This window comes from Pan troglodytes, chromosome 19, assembly GCF_028858775.2.
Source record: "Pan troglodytes isolate AG18354 chromosome 19, NHGRI_mPanTro3-v2.0_pri, whole genome shotgun sequence".
Taxonomy (NCBI): Eukaryota; Metazoa; Chordata; class Mammalia; order Primates; family Hominidae; genus Pan; species Pan troglodytes.
Genome location: NC_072417.2, coordinates 20,709,417 through 20,728,292, shown reverse-complemented (window position 1 = coordinate 20,728,292; position 18,876 = coordinate 20,709,417). Strand labels below are relative to the sequence as shown.

Genomic DNA, 18,876 nt, shown 5'->3' with positions numbered 1-18,876 from the left:
TTTAACAGGAAAAGATTGGCTGGAGGAATGATGCATCCCACTTGCTGGTGTTTACCACTGATGCCAAGACTCATATAGCATTGGACGGAAGGCTGGCAGGCATTGTCCAGCCCAATGACGGGCAGTGTCATGTTGGTAGTGACAATCATTACTCTGCCTCCACTACCATGGTGAGATCTCTGGCACCACCTATGGTTTCTATTCATGATTGTGAGGGTTGCCCTAACCTAGGCAGAGTCTGTGTGAATATGAAAATGGCAGCCCCTCCTTCTGGGCAGGGTGCAGGGCTCGGTTTCAGCTTGCCCCTATCCCTTACCAACTGGACACCGTCATCCAGCATACAACCTATATAACCATTAGAGATGTCCCTGATTGTGGTGTTATCACTGCCTACACTGTCACCAGCATAGCAGCAGCATCGTGGGATCCAGAATGGACCCAAAGGATTTTTACAACCCAGCTGGAAAGCAGGTCTTCCTCTCCACTCTGATTAGCCCTTTCTTGGAATACCATACTAACTTGTGGTTATTGGAAGAAGATAGAGGAAAAAAAAGAGAAAGATTGGCCAGGCATATGATGGCTCATGCCTGTAATCTCAGCACTTTGGGAGGCTGAGGTGGGAGGATCACGTGAGTCCAGGAGTTTGAAACCAACTTGGGAAATATAGTGAGACCCTGCCTCTACAAGAAAATGCAAAAATTCGTTGAGTGTCGTGGTTTGTGCCTGTGGTCCCAGCTACTTGTGGGGCTGAGGCAGAAAGATCTCTTGAGCCCAGTAGTCTGAGGCTGCAGTGAGCTGTGATCTTGCCACTACACTCCAGCCTGAGTGACAGAGCAAGAACCACCCCTGCTTTTTTTTTTTTTTTTTTTTTTTGATACAGAGTCTTGCTTTGTTGCCCAGCTGGAGTGCAGTAGTGCAATCTTGGCTCACAAGCTTCACCACCTCAGTCTCCTGAATAGCTGGGGCCACAGGCATGCACTACCATGCCCAGCTAATTTTTGAAAACAGGGTCTTTCTATGTTGCCCAGGCTGGTCTCAAACTTCTTGGCTTAAGCAATCTGCCCTCTTAAGCCTCCCAAAGTGCTGGGATTACAGGTGTGAGCCATTTCTCCTAGTAGAGACCCCTTCTCTTAGAAAGAGAGAGAGAGAGAGAAAGAGGGGAAAGAACATAAAAGGCATGGTGAACAGGTCCTACGAGGAAAGATTAAAGGGCCAGAGTCATTTAGCTTGAAAGAAAGAAGGCTAAAGGATGATTTAGCTTATACATGAGAAAACTTCTTATAAGTTGTTTTATATGGCCATAGAAGGTTAAACAAGAGGAAAATATTTAAATTGAATCAGGAGAAATTACTATAAGCCATAAGAGAAATGTGCTGTAATGCTCTAGGTATCTGGGGCAGGTGTGAACTCTTCGTCTCCTAAGGACAATATAGCAACTTCCTCATCTAGGTGACTTAAAGGTATACCTGTGTAAAGGCAGGAGACTGAGCTGAGGATCTAATGAGCTCCCTGCAAGGTCTAGGATCCCATGGACATGTTCACGATTCACCACCCCACCCCCACAGTGTCCTTGAGTTCCTTGGTGTCAGCCATATCCAAGTCAAGCACTACCAGACAATGAGTCAGCAACATTTGACCCCTAATCTATGCAAGGCACTGGGCCAGGGGCTGAGGGAGGTAACAAGACTATGTATGGTTCTATCCTTGGGGAGTTTTTGGTCTACTTGAGGAGAAAGGATATATATATTTACAATAACACAAGATGCATGATTAGTGCCAAATGGGTGTGGCACAGCCAATGTGGCTATACGTATCCAAGGGAGGAAAGGTCATCATGAGCTGGGATGGCCAAGGAAGTCTCCTGAAGAAGGTGGGGGCTAAGCTAGGCCCTAAGAAAGTAGGAGGATTACCAACAAGGCCACTCCAGGTGGGAGACAGTGGGCCAGATCACTGCTGAGTGGAAGAGGGAGAGAGGTGAGCGATATTTGGAAAGAAAGACTGAGACCACACGGTGGAGGATCACGAGGGCCAGGCCAAGGCATTTGTCAGTAGTTCCAAAACAGAGGCCTAACCCAGTGCCTTGTGCGCGGAAGCAGCTCCATAGTATTAGTGCATTAAATTCAAGCAGGAAGAAAGAGGTGCTTAGTTTTGACACCACTGGCCTGTACCTCTTCGTCTATCCCTGGAGTTCACAAGTAGACTTCTGTGCTACTTACCCTTCTTATCTCACTGTCACCCCCCCTTTTTTTTTTAAGAGACAGAGTCTTGCTCTGCTGCCCAGGCTGGAGTGCAGTGGTGCAATCATAGCTCACTGTAACCTCCAACTCCTGGGCTGAAGTGATCCTGCCTCAGCCTCCCCAGTAGCTAGGACTATAGGCACTTACCACCACATCTGGCAAATAAAAAAATTTTTTTTGTAGAGATGGGGTCTTGCTATGTTGCCCAGGCTCTTGTCTCACTTTCAGCATGAAGTGAAATGGTTTAAGCACCACCACACTCTGAGCCACAGCCCAAGCAAGATAAGTTCTAAGGTTTAGACCCTAGAGATGTACATGAGACTTCATTAACCTCTACATCCTTCATTTTCCTAGGATTATCCCTCTTTGGGGCTGATGACTGAGAAGCTATCCCAGAAAAACATCAATTTGATCTTTGCAGTGACTGAAAATGTAGTCAATCTCTATCAGGTGACTGTGCCTTCGGGCTTCCTGGAGTGGGCCCTGTGATGGTGGGTGCCCCAGGTAGCCAGCCTGTGCTAGCATTGGATACAGTCCCCAATCAGGAAAGACTCTCCCCTAATCCACTCCCCAGGAGCTAAAGATTGCACTCTGGGCCTTTTTCCTGCAATCTTGAACTTACTAGGTATGTGTTGGTGTTTGTGGTGGTGGAGGGGAGGTGGTGAGGGGTGTGAGAGGTTTCCTCTACTTTTGCTCAGGGCTGAAAAACTGCTAGATATATTCCTGGCAGTGACAATGGAAATATCCCGTACCTTCCTCCAATCTTCCTCTCAGGACTCTCAGTGGGATTTGGGGAGGGCTTTTGGAGACCACCAGCTTCCTTTGGTAAGCTCTGGACATCTTTGTTTTCCTTTCTAGAACTATAGTGAGCTCATCCCAGGGACCACAGTTGGGGTTCTGTCCATGGATTCCAGCAATGTCCTCCAGCTCATTGTTGATGCTTATGGGGTAAGTGTCTTGTGCTGGGAACAGTCCCGCGGAGAGTCCACCTCATTTGGCTTACACAGCAGGGCTCAGATTTGTGAGTCCCAGTTGCCAGTCTACCACACGGTCTTACTGCCTTCTCCGTGTGCTCCCAGAGCCCAGGCAATGGCCCGCTCTAGAAGGGATGCAGCCTTCTGAGAAGGAAGGAAGGAAGAGAGAAAGAAAGAAAGAAGATGGGGATGGGGATGGTGATAAGATGGAGAAGGAGCAGAGCCCTGGAATTGTGGGGGCAGAGTGAGGGAAAACTGGGCTCCAATAACAGGGAAAAGAGAGAGCTGAGACATGGGGAAGGTGAGGTTGATGAAACATTAGGTAGAAAATGCCACTTTCCAAGGTGACCAGTATTGGCACTCCCCTTTTGCAACATCTATGAGGCCTGCAGGAGGGTGTAGCTGGTACATTTTACCCAGACTCACCTAGACGCAAGTGGAGATGGAAAGAGGGAGCAGGTTCCTGCGCAGGAAACAGAGTCCTAGGGGTGCTCCGGCAGCTTCCAGGTCAAACCTTGGCCTCTGGCACTGCTGGGGTGAGTCCAGAGCTACTTGCCAGATTTGGCTTGGGATGGAACTGGCTCTTGCCATTTCCCGTTTCCTTTCAGTTCAATTTCTTGTCTTCTTGTGCCCCTTTCTGCTCAGAAAATCCGCTCTAAAGTCGAGCTGGAAGTGCGTGACCTCCCTGAAGAGTTGTCTCTATCCTTCAATGCCACCTGCCTCAACAATGAGGTCATCCCTGGCCTCAAGTCTTGTATGGGACTCAAGATTGGAGACACGGTGAGGTGGGCTGGGCAGGGCCTTTGTCCTGGAGCATCTGTGGGCACCCAACCCCCTTTCTTCCTTTTGTAGTGACTAAAAATGGCCCCCTTCCGCCAGAAAAAAAATATGGGCAAGAAAAATACGTTTCCTGAAAGTCATTCTAAGTTAGATGTAATGGATCCACCAATCTTTTCCTCTGAGGCTTCTGTTGCGTAACCATTTCTGTTACGTGAACTTCACTCTCAGGAATTTGAAAAACTTACAATTTGGTTACCTTTGTTTGTGTATGCACAGTTGATTGCAAAGGAAAATATTTCTTTACCTTCAGTCCCTCACCAGTCTCCAGCCTTTCCAAGGTAATTAATACCTTTCTTTTGTAAAATGACACAAGAAAGTAAAATCTAAAATGTAAAACACTCCAGTCTCTCCATGACTTTCCTTATTGGTCGTTTCTCCTCCGCTTCTGCCTAAGGGGAGAGGGGTTGGTGGGAGGGGAGGAAGGAGGGGAAGAAAATAGATCTTTGGATGCGCTGATCCTTTCTATTGACCTATCTGTCTCTCAGGCACTTGTGCAAACATCCCATGTTAGAAATATTGTCCTGAAACATGCTTTATTGCATAAGCTATGAAATGTGTGGGAACTGAAGTAGATCCTGAGCTTATGATTGACCACCATGTGGGATTGTGTGGTGCAAAATAGTGCTTTGTGCATCTTGCTGATAATTATAATCAGGCCAAAGCAGGGTGTTTGTATGATCACAGGTTCTGTTCAGTTTGAGCTGGTCTATTTCATATGTGGAGTGAAAAAACAGCCTTTTATTATTTATTGACTGTAAACCATGTCTCTGCATCCAGCTAGATATGTCACAAAGATACTATTCCCGTGCTTGTGTTTTTGCTTTGCAGACCTTCATATAGGGAAGGCTGAGGAACTCCAGATTGCAAAAGCATAAGACACCCAATTTGGGTATTCCTTGGCAGGGCAGGGAACAACTTTTTTTTCCCTCCAGAGCTGGAGTGTTAACTGGGCCCAACTGTGTCTAAATACAATCTTTCTTTCCATCCAGGTGAGCTTCAGCATTGAGGCCAAGGTGCGAGGCTGTCCCCAGGAGAAGGAGAAGTCCTTTACCATAAAGCCCGTGGGCTTCAAGGACAGCCTGATCGTCCAGGTCACCTTTGATTGTGACTGTGCCTGCCAGGCCCAAGCTGAACCTAATAGCCATCGCTGCAACAATGGCAATGGGACCTTTGAGTGTGGGGTATGCCGTTGTGGGCCTGGCTGGCTGGGATCCCAGTGTGAGTGCTCAGAGGAGGACTATCGCCCTTCCCAGCAGGACGAGTGCAGCCCCCGGGAGGGTCAGCCCGTCTGCAGCCAGCGGGGCGAGTGCCTCTGTGGTCAATGTGTCTGCCACAGCAGTGACTTTGGCAAGATCACGGGCAAGTACTGCGAGTGTGACGACTTCTCCTGTGTCCGCTACAAGGGGGAGATGTGCTCAGGTGAGGAGAACTGCAGGGCCGCCTGTCCTGGAACCCACACCCCCTCATATACCTGCAACCACTGGAAACATAGGTGAAGGCCTGAGATGGGTCTTTGCAGGCAGAGGTGTAAGTCAGTGGTTCCTAATCTTTTTGAGTATAAGGACCAATCCCCTTTTCAGGTTAAAAAAAAAAGTTACTGATAGATGGCAATTAAATTTTTAGCATTTATAGACTTAGAAAACACATGTCAGAATATGTAGTAAGGTTAGTAATAATTTTACATCACAAGAGACCGGGAAAAGAGTAGTATATATGCAAGACATTGGAGTGTGCTTGAACAATGTCTGGAAAATGGTGTAATGCTCTTGTTAATGTTAGCACTATTTTGTTAATCACTGTTACTACTATTGGTGCTACTGTTATTTTTTGGATTCTAGATCTTTGCTATCCAATATGGTAGCCTTTAGCCACATGTGGCTATTTAAATTAACCAAAATTGAAAAATTAAAAATTCAGTTCTTCAGCTCATCAGTGGCCACATGTAGCTAGTGGCTGCTATATTGGACAGCACAGATCTAGAACATTTCAATGTGATAGAAAGTTCTCTTGGATAGCACTGCCACAGAGAGTCCCTGCTGACAGATTGGGGATTATGATTTTAAGTCCTTCTACTCAGCAGGGTGCTGAGTTGTCCTTCTCATTGCAAAATTCAGTAAAATCTTGAGGCCCACTGATAATCTCAAACTAGTTTCTCCTTGCCCCAAGAACCACTCCTGGGGTACTTCCCCAGCTAAAAGTTGAACTAATGTTAATGTAGTCTTTATCCGCAGACATGTTGACAACACTCTCAGAGAGCAAATAGTCTTGAGTTGTTCCTGGGGCACTGAGGATGGGTTTTTACTGGGCCATAATCACTGTGGCTTAATCCCTCTTGTGACAGACACAAGTTGGTTGGGACTGGGTTACAGGTGTATTGTGTGGCCAAACAGAGAGATTATAATTGTTTTCTGGGGATGACCCTTGACTCAGATTGGCTTCATTGGCATTGGGGTTCTTTTTTTTTTTTGAGACGGAGTCTTGCTCTATCGCCAGGCTGGAGTGCAGTGGTGTGATATTGGCTCACTGCAACCTCTGCCTCCCAGTTCAAGCAATTCTCCTGCCTCAGCCTCCTGAGTAGTTGGGACTATAGGCATGCGCCACGATGCCCAGCTAATTTTGGTATTTTTAGTAGAGATGGAGTTTCACCACATTGGCCAGGATGGTCTCGATCTCTTGACCTCGTGATCCTCCCACCTCAGCCTCCCAAAGTGCTGGGATTACAGGCATGAGCCACTGCGCCCAGCCAGCACTGGGGCTCTAATCAGTTGAGCTAATCCATGCAGATACTCACTTCGATACTGATATTAACCTTTAAAAAAGCTCACTTAGAAAGGTCGATCTGTGTCATTCTAAAGCATGCCAGTAACATAAAAATGACTGGTTTTTTTATTATCTACGACATTGTTTCCTTTACTCATGCTGTCAAAATTTTAGAGAGAGTTTGGAAGGAAGTGTTATCAGAATGATTAGGGGAGAGCAAGAGATCAGATACACACAGATGAAAGCACACAAACAGCAACCATTTGAATTAGGGGGTGAGGCAGGAGTTTCACTTCATTTTACTATTTAAAGTATTTACATCTAATTCAAAGTACCAAAGGAAATGGGTAAATTTGAAGTGGGAGACCCCTGGGAAGAAGGTTGGGGACTGAGGGAGAGAGGGTGGTCCCAGGAGAGGAGTACAGCTGGACCACGGGGGCACCCCCAGTCCTCCTCCATGGCCTGATGGTTCCTGGTCTGGTGTGAGGCACTGCGGCAGGATCCCAGCCAGAGCATGTTTCTTTTGGCTGCTGCCCCACTAAAGCCACAAAACAAAGCTGACTGGGTCAGAAGCCCCAGTTCCTGCCTCTCACCAGTGCAAGAACAGCTCCTCCTCAGTGCATTCCAGTCTAATCCATGAGGGAACCAGGGCAGCCATTGCCGCCTCCCTCTACCATGTCTTGCTAGGGTGTCAGGTGCCCACCCAGCCTCGGGTCTAGACCCTGTGGTGCCATCATCACATCCTCCAGTGACAGATACTCAGGGGCGCACATCATTGAGCACTTGCTCTGTGCCATCATTTGGTCCATATGAGTGAACAAGGGGTCATGCATGATCCCTGACCTCTCCAAGCTTAAAGCCCCACTCACCATTGCCCCTTGCCAGAGCTGCTGGCTCTATGCTTCATTCTTTGCTATAAGCAGGGGCTCAGGAGGCAGGTGTGCTGTGACTCGGTCATTTCCCTAGCCCATGGCCTGTAAGCATGGCGGCTGGTTCCCTGGCCATCCCCGTTGTCCCCTCCCTACTCTGGGCCTGGTCTTCATGGTTGCTCATGATCAACATTCCTGCCTCAAACATCAAGAAGTGCATCATCCTCAAGGGAGTTTTCCACTTGCCACAGCCACAGATCAGTCAGGCAGCCTCTGTGAGCCAGATTCTGTGCTGTTGTGGAGTAGGATAGAGAGGCGTGAATAAGACAGTTAACCAAGGATAATTCCCAACATGAGGTTGAATCTGACAGATCCAGGAAGTGTGGAGTGCTCAGGGAATGTTATAGGAGTCCACTGGAGCGAGACTTGACTGGGGACAGGGTAGGCCTGGGTGGCTTCATGGAGGAGGTGGGATGTCTGACGGATCTCAGAGGAGGGGCAGGCTCAGGACGGACAGGAATGGAGCGAGCATCAGCCCAGAAGGTCTAGCTGTGGGGCTCGTGTTCCCAATGACCTTAAGCACCTGTTCCTCCCTCCCTTTTCTGGCTCCCCTCCCTTTCTCCTCTTCCACTCTTCATTTCTTACTTTACTCCTCTGACTTTCCGATGAACCCGGACTCAGCCTCCCTTTTGCTGGAAGGGTGCCAGTCCTGTGACATTACCACACTGTGGCTACCTTTTAAGGGCTAACCCTACCAAGGCTTGGGGTCAGCCTGCTGGCTCTGACCTGTCACTTCCACTCCCAACCTCACTCCCTGGCTGGCCCATCTTGTCAAAGATCACTTTGTTCAGCCTCACAAAGGAAACACTATGGGACAAGAGTTTCTGAGGAGGCGGAGGCCTCTGAGTGCTGCCAGGCCCCTGTGGTGTCGGTCTTTCCCATCCAGGAGCCGTGGCCAAATGCAGGGTGTAGTGAAAGGCCGGGGGGCGGGTGGGGGGGCAGCTCTGCTGGCTGGCGCACTCCTCCCCCAGCTGCTGTGAGGTTGGCCGATAGCAGCTCACAGCTGCCCCTTCTGTGGAGAACTGCCCTCGGCTGACAGGAGCTGTCTTGCCCCTAGATGTTGGCCAATGACTGACGGAGAAGGGGTTACTCAAGGCTAGACTCTTCGCCTCAGGGTGGGCCTGGCTTTGTGGTGCCATTCACGTAGGATCAGGCTGGAGGGCATCTGGCTGAGACCACATTCCTGCCAGCTCTGCCTCTTGCCATGTCCTGTTTCCCTCCCTCCTCTCTACTTCCTCAGCGAGTCCCTTAAATAAGATCCTCATCCAAGCTGTACTTCTAGGGAACCTAGCCTCGGGACACAGCCTTTCTGCTTTCCCCACCCTTCTGGCAGCCCAACATCTCTACTTTCCAGATATACTTGGCAGCTGGGGCAGCTTGGGTTATGTCCCCCATCCTTCCTGGGAAGCAGACATTTCTTTCCATGCCCAGCCCATAGTGCAGTGGCATGATCATGGCTCACTGCAGCCTTGAACTCCTGGGCTCAAGTGATCCTTCTGCCTTAGTCTCCCAAGTAGCTAGGACTACAGGCTCTTGCCATCATGCCCGGATAATTTTTTAAAAATTTGTAGAGACGGGATCTCGCTATGTTGCCCAGGCTAGTCTTGAACTCCTGGGCTCAAGTGATCAACCTGCCTCGGCCTCCCAGAGTGTTGAGATTACAGGCATGAGCCACCACGCTTGGCCTTTGAAGGTTTTTAAGCAGGTGAGTTACATGATCAAGTTGACTGATACTTTAAAACGGTGGTTCTCAACTGGGAGGAAGGAGCTATTTTGTCTCCCAGGGCACATTTGGCAATGTCTGGTGATATTTTTGATTGTTATAACTGGAAAGGTGCTACTGATGTCTAGAGGGTGGAGCTCAAGGATGCTGCTAAACATCCTAATGTACAGGACAGTCCTCCACAACAAAAAATTATCTGGCCCCAAATATTGAAAAGTACCAAGGTTGAGAAATCACATTTTACAAAGAGAATCCTGGCCACAGAGGAATTGACAATCAACTGGAGAAGGGGAGATGACTTAATTGTCTAGAGACAGGACCAGGCTGAGGACAGGGCATGGAAATATCTACAGTGAGGCCCATCCACCCTTTGCTTAAATAGTTCAGAACATTTGACTCCTAAAATGTTCCCTCCTTGAAATTTCTCATTGAGATCAAGCCTAGTTACTGGACTTTCCATAACTTCTTTCTTACTACTTTGGTCTCTTTTCTTCCTCCACTGGTCAATTTGAAGAATATTCCATTAAAACTGGCTCCATCTTCTGTTGGTTAAGGCCATTTTCTCTGTAAGTTAGAGACATCTTCTGGAAAGACCATATTAGTATAAATAGGGAAAAGCATTGCTTATGACACTGCATAGAGGCTAAGCACTTGGGATCTGAAGTCACAGTGACTTCAGTTTGAGTCCTGACCCTGCCATTTACAAGGCATATGGCCTTGGGAAAGTTACTTAACCTCTCTGACCTCAAAGGGTTGTTATAACACATGAAAAGGATAACATACTAAAGAACTTGCGGCTGGGCATGGTGGACCAGCTGGCCGGGCCTGTAATCACAGCTCTTTCGGAGGGCAAGGCACATGGATCACCTGAGGTCAGGAGTTCAAGGCCAGGCTGGCCAACATGGTGAGACCCCATCTCTACTAAAAATACAAACATTAGCCGGGCATGGTGGTGCATGCCTGTAGTCCTGGCTACTTGGGAGGCTGAGGCAGGAGAATCGCTTGAACACGGGAGGTGGGGTTTTACAGTGAGTCAAGATGGCGCCACTGCACTCCAGCCTGGGTGACAGTGAGACTCTCAAAAAAAAAGAAAGAACTTGGCACAAGCCCACAAGCCTAGGCAATATAACAAGACTCCCATCTGTACGAAAACAAAAATAATTAGCCAGCTGCAGTGGCACATGCCTGTAGTCCCAGCTACTCAGGAGGCTAAGGTGGGAAGATCACTTGAGCCCAGGAGTTTGAAGTTACAGTGAGCAATGATTGCACCACTGCACTGTAGCCTGGGTGATAGGGTGAGACTCTGTCTCAAAAAAAAAAAAAAAGCAAATAAATAAAAAGAAAAAGAACTTGGCACAGTACTTGACACATATTAAATGCCTCCTTGGTTGGTTTGGAAAGTAGATACACGTTCTCTTCTCTAAATGCTTTCCAAGTCTGTTCCACTGCACTCCCAGATATGATATGATGAGGTCAGATTGAGAAGGGAACCAGGTCAAGAAAGACAGGTTGTGTTGGTGAACTTGAACTGCGCCTGTAACTTTAAATAATTAATTAATTTAAAAAATGTTGAATTGTGGCAAACATTTCTCCACCTGTTGAGTGCAGAGGCAGGAACCAGGATGAGTCAACAGGGGCATGGGGGAGGCCATCGGGCTACGTGAGGTCATTACTAGTGATTGTCTCTACTGCTGTTCACCTTAGGAAAATCTCTCTTTTTTTCATTTAATTTCTCTTATTTTCTGACTTCTTGTCTCTATGGCATTCATGGGATTTGTTTAACTGCACTGGCCCTCGGCAGTCTGGGAGGTAGGGGATATTTGTTCTCTCTGCTTACTTGGCTCCGTTGGCCAACTCCATGGGTTCTCAGTGCCGTCCCTCTGCCCCTTGGATGCCCCACCCCATCTACCCATACATTCAGGGTGCTCTGTGTGCACTTTCCCTCTCTGCATTTGGAATAACCCCATGCCCTGGATCTCTCCTTTCCTTCTTTCCCTATGCTACAATTTTCCTGTCTTGTGCATGTGCCCTCAGAGCCCTGCTTCTCATCCTGCAAGGTAACACCTAGCTGATTTGAGAAATGGAAGTGGTGGCTGCTTTGTTAGTGGGACGGGACCAGCTCTTCCAAACTGGACCCTATGTTGTTGTCTAACCCAACTGGGTGGCCACGATGACGACAATGGTAGTAGGCCTCTCAGATCAGGTAGGAGAGGCGAGCAGCGCTGTGTCAGGTCAGAGGGAGAGAGTTTTGGGACCTGTGAGGCCTTTTGCCATCATCAAGTCACACCGTCAAGACTACTGAGTGCCCTGTGTAGGTTCAGGGCTGTGGCTTTGTGCTGTGTCAGCCAAACTAGAAGGGCTAAAGAGCTTGCTTCTAGTTCTTAGACTAGAAGGAACTAAGTCTTCTAAGCCTCCTACCCTTTCTCTTGCCTTTCTTCAGAAGGCAGAGGTATTCAGAAAAGGGCAAGAGAGAGGGCAAGAGGCCCAGGAGACTTAGTTCCTGAGAATCTTTTGCTCTACAGTGGCTCCGAGCAAGTCCTGCCATACCTTGGGACCCCTAGAAAACTGAGTTTGTCCCTGCTGGGTAGGACTCCCCTGGGTGGTGAGCCAATTCCCTGCCAACCTGGAGGATCATTATCTGTGTGGTTGGGAGAGCAGGATGGTTGTGTGTAGCCTGCTGCCATGGGAGTGGAGCTCTCGCCAGCTGGTCCACCTTCCTGGGCTGTGTGTTTTCAGGCCATGGCCAGTGCAGCTGTGGGGACTGCCTGTGTGACTCCGACTGGACCGGCTACTACTGCAACTGTACCACGCGTACTGACACCTGCATGTCCAGCAATGGGCTGCTGTGCAGCGGCCGCGGCAAGTGTGAATGTGGCAGCTGTGTCTGTATCCAGCCGGGCTCCTATGGGGACACCTGTGAGAAGTGCCCCACCTGCCCAGATGCCTGCACCTTTAAGAAGTGAGTGTGGAGTCTGGAGAGAGCCGGGAGGCTGGGAGGTAGGAGAGGATCCCCTGACTAGAATCCCCAGCTCTCCAGGTGTGTTTCTTGCTCACCAGAGCCTTAGGGAGAGGAGTCCACTCCAGCCAGATGGCTGTCTCTCCTTTTGCCAAAGGCTTTGGGCAAGTTGGAATAGAGCCAACTGTGAAGGAGCCAAAGTTGAACGAGCTGGACTTCGATTGAGAATGTCCTCTCCTAGGGTGACATCCTGACTCCCTCTGAGCTGGGAGGAAGGCTAAACCAGTCTGAGGAACGATCCAGTGCTAATGTTCTGATTCAGTGGGAGATGTGAGGGCTGGAATTATGGAGGACACTCTGTGAAACTACTACAAACCTCCCACTTTAGGGGCCAGAGGAAGCCCCATCAGCCTGAGTCCATGGCACTGCCATTCTGCTTACCACTTTAAGCAGGGCCAGATTTACGAGTGTGCAACCTATGCAGCTGTATCGGGCCCTGTGCCTACAAGGGCCTCATGCTTGTTTTAATGCTCTGCCATCGCTGTCTTGACATTCTTAGTAATCTTTGAACAAGGGAGCTGACATTTTCATTTTGCACTGGGCCCCCAAATGACATGACTGGTTCTGACTTTATAGTTCTCAGAAATGGCATAGGGTTCACCATCCTGGCACAGCCCTGGATGGGACGGGAAGTTTAATGAAGGACCTGGGAGGCTTCTGGCTGCCAGGTGCTGCCTACAGGTGAGGGGGACACTCCCACCCCTGAACTCCACACTTGCCATTCAGGTCCCCAGGATTGTCTTACAGGCGTGTGTGTGTGTGTGTGTGTGTGTGTGTGTGTGTGTGTGTGTGTGTTTTAATGGAGGTGGAGCAGCTTTCTGAATGCATGGAGATCAGAGCTGGACTGGGATACGCTTAGGCTTGCTCCTTCTTTGCCTTAATCACCGTGTCCTCTCTCCTTCAGAGAATGTGTGGAGTGTAAGAAGTTTGACCGGGGAGCCCTACATGACGAAAATACCTGCAACCGTTACTGCCGTGACGAGATTGAGTCAGTGAAAGAGCTTAGTAAGTTCAGCACATCTTAGAGTTGCACACACCCAGGTTCTAAATGTTTCTAATTCAATCCCAGAACCTATCCAACTCCCACCTGTAAAATGGAAGCGTGACTTCTACCTCAGGGAATGTTGTGCAGGCTTGAGGAACAATGGACACTTGATGTGAGCTGGTGTCTCTGAGAGTTGTCCTCCTCTCTTACTAGTGTGTGCAGCCATCCACCACTTCTGCTTCCCAGAGCCCACAGACTCAGCAAGAGCCTGCAAAGCAAAGGGAGCAAGTGCCTCCCTAAGGAAGGGAAGAGAATGTATCCCATTTTACAGATGAAAAAACTGAGGCACAGAGCTGGGAAGTGGTTGCCTGTGATAGTCATCATCTTAGCTCAGTAGGCTAGTAAGCGTTTACCAAGTTTACTTAACTAAAAGTGTTATGCAGTGCCCAAGATTTTGCTTAAAGCTTTGCGGTTTGGAGGGAAACCTTCAACCTTATGGATAGGCAACCAAAAGCTTTATCTGAAGTCCTTCTGCCTCTCTGGAGCCCCTTTTGAAATAAGACAGACAGAAATACAAACAATAGGGAGAAAAAAAATCTTGCCTGCAATTATTCTTGAAGTATTCTCTGTACTTCATCTTAACTTAAAAGGAGATGATCTTTGCTGCTGTCATCACATCTGATATAGTTATGTGGGCCAGCGAGGCATTGAGATGGTACTCTAGTACTAGAGAGATGGCAATCTCTCCATAGATAGCAATCTCCCATGAAGGCAGAAACACATTTCAGAGAGAGCCACAGTAAGACACAGCCAGCCAGTCAGCTTCCTGGTGGGCGTGTTATAGAAAAGAGTCAGCTCTCTGGGCCTTTTGGCTAATATCAGAAGTAGGGCTGGGGTGAGGTTAGCGATTTGGGGATTGAGTTTGAAGAAACAGTTTTTCCTCTGGAGGAGATTAGGCTTGCTATGATTAGTTCAGAGAGGAGAGGCTGCTGAGATGTTATTTTTACCATCTACACTAGGTGGGTATTACAGGCTAATTGATAAGCAGTTCTGTACCTCCACCTCCCCTCTACCTGTGGTATTATAGTACAGGGAAAAGAGTATGGAAATAAGCATATTAAAATAAATGCTTATTTATAGGGAATTTTATAGCTTGTAAAAGTTATAAAGTATCTTTCATATACATTATCTTATTTTTCTGTCAATAGCCTAGTGAAGTAGAACTACAGTACTATTCTCATCTTCATTTTGAGTCTCAGGAAAGTTAAGTAACTGGCCCAAGCAAGGGAATGGCAAATTAAGATGAGAACTAGATCCTGAAATCCGTACTCTTTTCCCTGTATTATAATACCACTGGTTTTCTGAAGGGTTGTTGAGTTCAAGTCTGCAGGATGTGCTTTGAGACTCCTGTTCTTGTTCTGCTTCATCACTCATTTGCTGTGTGACCTGGGTACATTTGCTTAATTTCATCATTTGTCAGTTTTACTCATCTGGTTTCATCAGTATGGGGCATAGTGCAGCTAGTGGAGGGTAACCCCTAGTATCTTTGCAGAATAACAAACTTTAGAATTAGAAGAGATGAAGTCTACAAAACACGGTGGGAGTCAGAGAAGAGAGGATAGCTCTGGGGAGGTATACTGGATCAGAAACAGAAATGGAAGAAATAGAACAGCTGCATAAGCAAACTATTAAGAATCACTAAGCAAGCAGAGGAAGGAAAGAGAGGGAAGAGTACACCTACTATATGTTAGGCACTGTTCACTTTATGCTGTTTAGTTCACCGACCTTGTGAGGTGGGGTTATCATTTTCTTTTTATAGATGAAGAAAGACTTGATGAGGTCAGGTAACTTACCCAAGATCACACAACGGGTAGGTAGTGAAGCCAGGATTTGAATTAAATTGTGTAATACTGTTATATCATGTCCCTTTCAGAGGAAGGATTAGGAACCAAAAAGGGCCTGTGCAGTACAAAATACATCAGTGAGTGTCAGTGAGTGGTAACTGCCAGACACAACAGCCACCTTGAATCTAGGCATCGTGCACATGAGGCACAGGGTTTCCTGTCACATACTTCCCCGGAAGTCCTGTGATAGGGGTTTGGAGTGGTCCCATCTTCCAGTAGTTGTCTCATTTTTTATTCCTCCATTTTCCCTACTCCCAGAGGACACTGGCAAGGATGCAGTGAATTGTACCTATAAGAATGAGGATGACTGTGTCGTCAGATTCCAGTACTATGAAGATTCTAGTGGAAAGTCCATCCTGTATGTGGTAGAAGAGCCAGGTGAGTGAACCCTGACGGCTCCCAGCCCTGCCCCAGGAGGGAGAGGGAGAACCATGTTAGGCAGGAATCTCTACTCATCGAAGCTGTTAAGCAAAACAGGTTAAGCCTGCAAGTGATAAGTTAGGGGCCAGGTGTGGTGGTTAACACCTGTAATCCCAGCAGTTTGGAAGGCCGTGGTGGGTGGATCATCTGAGGTCAGGAGTTCAATACCAGCCTGGCCAACATGGTGAAACCCTGTCTCTACTAAAAATACAAAAACATTAGCCGGGCATGGTGGTGCATGCCTGTAATTCCAGCTCCTTGGGAGGCTGAGGCAGGAGACTCACTTGAACCCGGGAGGCACAGGTTGCAGTGAGCTGAGATCGCGCCACTGCACTCCAGCTTGGGCAACAGAGTGAGACTCTGTCTCAAAAAAACAAACAAACAACAACAACAACAACAACAAAAAAACGATAAGTTAGGGACCGTCATCTGGGTGAAGGGCATTTATAAACACAAATATTATCAAGAAAGTGACTTGTTAATTGAGGAGACAGGAAAATCAGAAAGCAGGTAAGGAGAAGAAGATAGATATGGATCTCATTAATGGACAAAATATATCACGCATTTTTTGAGGCAATGATGTCAAGAAATAAAGAATTTAAATTTTAGGACTTTACAGCACATGGCATCTGCACTATTAAAATTGAGATGGTTGCCAAGAGCAACTTGACTGTGCTTCAGAGGAAGGCCTGATGGTTAGAGGTGTTACCTTTCCAAGTTTACTGCAGGATGTAGGGATGCGTTTGAGGCACTAAGGCAAGGCTGCCCTGAACACTGAAAGTACAGTGCCTTCTGGGAGCAGGAGGAATCCATCCCATCATACACAGACCAGCCACAGGTTTGTCACCAACCAATGCTGTCGATCGCTTGCTTCCCTTTAACACCTTTATGGCCTTTGTTCTCCTTAAACAACAGATTAAGATGAATTATTAGAAAACATTTTTGAGTATTCACTGCCAGTAGACCCCTTCCCCCACATTAGGAGAACAGACCCCAGATCCATAGACCCACGTTTCCTATCTTTTTTTTTGAGATAGGGTCTCATTTTGTTGCCCAGGTTGGGGTGCAGTGGTGCGACCTTGGCTCACTGCAGTCTCAACCTCTTCGGCTCACACAATCCTCCCATCCCAGCCTCCCTGGGACTACAGGCGTACACTACCACACCTGGCTACTTTTTAATTTTTATTTTTTTGTAGAGATGAAGTCTCACTATGTTGCCCTGGCTAGTCTCAAACTCTGGGACTCAAGTGATCCCCCCGCCTCAGCCCCCCACAAAGTGTTGGGATTACAGGTGTGAGCCAACACACAGGGCCAACATTTCCTATGTTGTTGCTCTGGAATTCTAGGCTCCGCCTCCCTGCTCATCTCCCAACTCCAATCATTTCCTGGCTTTGAGTAGAATGTTGCAGCTGGGGCCTCAGACAGTGGGGGAGATGATTCTCTTTCTCTTCCCCAACTCATGCTCTTGCAGATGCTCTCTTTGAAGGGCGAAGCCACTATAGGGCAGTAAAGACAACACTGCCAAAAGTTTTGGCATTGGCCAAATGGAATTTAACCACATGGAATGGGCTCTTGAGCTGGGCTCTTATCACTCCCAGATGGGGTTACCAAATAAAATACACTAGGTCCCATGCAGTATTTGGTACACAATGATAGTAAAAAATAATCATTTATCTGAAATTCAAATTTGTCTTGGCTTCCTGCTTTTTTTGTTTGTTTGTTTTGTTTTTGTTTTTGTTTTTGTTTTGAGACAGAGTCTTGCTCTGTTGCCCAGGGTGGAGTACAGTGGCGTGATCTTGGCTCACTGCAATCTCTGCCTCCCAGGTTCAAGCAATTCTCCTGCCTCAGCCTCCCGAGTAGCTGGGATTACAGGCGCCCACCACCACACCTGACTAACTTTTGTATTTTTAGTAGAGACAGGGTTTCACCATGTTGGCCAGGCTGGTCTTGAACTCCTGACTTCAAGTGATCTGGCTGCCTTGGCCTCCTGAAGTGCTGGGATTCCAGGTGTGAGCCACTGCACCTGGCCAAGCATCCTGTGTTTTTGTTTGCTGAATCTGCCAACACTACCCAGACTTCTCTGACCTTGGGTCATTTGCCATTGGTCCACCGCTGTGGCTGGAAGGGCCCTCCAGAGGTCACCTGATCTTGCCTTCTGCTTCCAGGAAACCCACCCCAAACTCCTTTCAGGACACATGGTTAACAGATTGTTTTCCCCTAAAGACCTCCTGGCACCCTACCTGCCCTGCCCATACTAATGTGCAGAATTAAAGAGATTTTACTTTGATAATTGAGGGTCAGCCCTACCCAAATCTTCCAGAGAATCCATAATTGTTTTTCCCAGAACTGGGGCCCTTCACTCTTGGGAACTTGAACACTGGAACCTCACAGCCTCTCTCCAGGCACTCATTTAATTATAGACAGGTTGTAATTTGGCGGGTTGGGAGATAGCCAGCTTGAGTTATGGTGGTGGTTGTTTTTGTGGTGTGTGTGGTGAGCATTGGGTATATGTTTGGCAAAGAAGGTGGGACACAGTGTGGAAAGTGGGTGTGACTTCCTTTCCAGGCTCATTAGCACCCTCATATATAAACACCTGGTTTCATAACACTTGAGGTTACTGGAATAAGATCACCTATTAGATACCTGACATTTGTGGGAAGCAGAGCTCTGCAGAGTATACTCAGCCGGACCCCCAGAGGGGTGACATGCCTCTGTTTTAGTTGTTGACTGGGGTTGAACAGGAAGTCAGCTTTCAATAGGGTTATGATTTTAGATGACTAAGTATTTTGGGAAAGAACCCAAAATATTGTCTTGGCTGGCAGGTCCTGGTCTCTAAGAATGCAAAAAATGTCATTAGGTTCACAGCCCTCAGGAATGTAAATATCTGAACCAGGATAACAGACACAAATACTTACAGTGGCTAAGGAAGCAAATAAGTTAGTGAAAACAGCTGGGTGTAAGAAGATCCGTTACAACGGTAGCTGATATTTACTGGCACTTACTCTGTGCCAGGCATTGTTCTGAGTTTTTAAGATATATTTAATTTAATTATTCCTCATAACAACTTTCTTTTAAAGTCAGTGCTATT

At 47.5% G+C, this 18,876-nt stretch overlaps 1 protein-coding gene across 6 annotated transcripts in view; it reads left to right on the top strand.

Annotated features, from left to right (window-relative positions):
* Positions 1–18,876, top strand: part of ITGB3 (integrin subunit beta 3) — a 62,867-nt gene that overhangs the window by 33,267 nt on the left and 10,724 nt on the right. For 3 of the 6 annotated variants that reach the window (XM_063798341.1, XM_063798342.1, XM_063798343.1), the window contains exons 6-13: positions 9–170; positions 2,592–2,687; positions 3,096–3,185; positions 3,857–3,991; positions 5,041–5,470; positions 12,200–12,422; positions 13,384–13,484; positions 15,627–15,746. In XM_063798341.1, coding sequence (XP_063654411.1) covers positions 9–170; positions 2,592–2,687; positions 3,096–3,185; positions 3,857–3,991; positions 5,041–5,470; positions 12,200–12,422; positions 13,384–13,484; positions 15,627–15,746 — 1,357 coding nt within the window. Of the gene's footprint in view, positions 1–8; positions 171–2,591; positions 2,688–3,095; positions 3,186–3,856; positions 3,997–5,040; positions 5,471–12,199; positions 12,423–13,383; positions 13,485–15,626; positions 15,747–18,876 lie in introns of all 6 variants that reach the window. The other 3 variants (XM_054671274.2, XM_054671275.2, XM_054671276.2) reach the window with 1 other exon arrangement.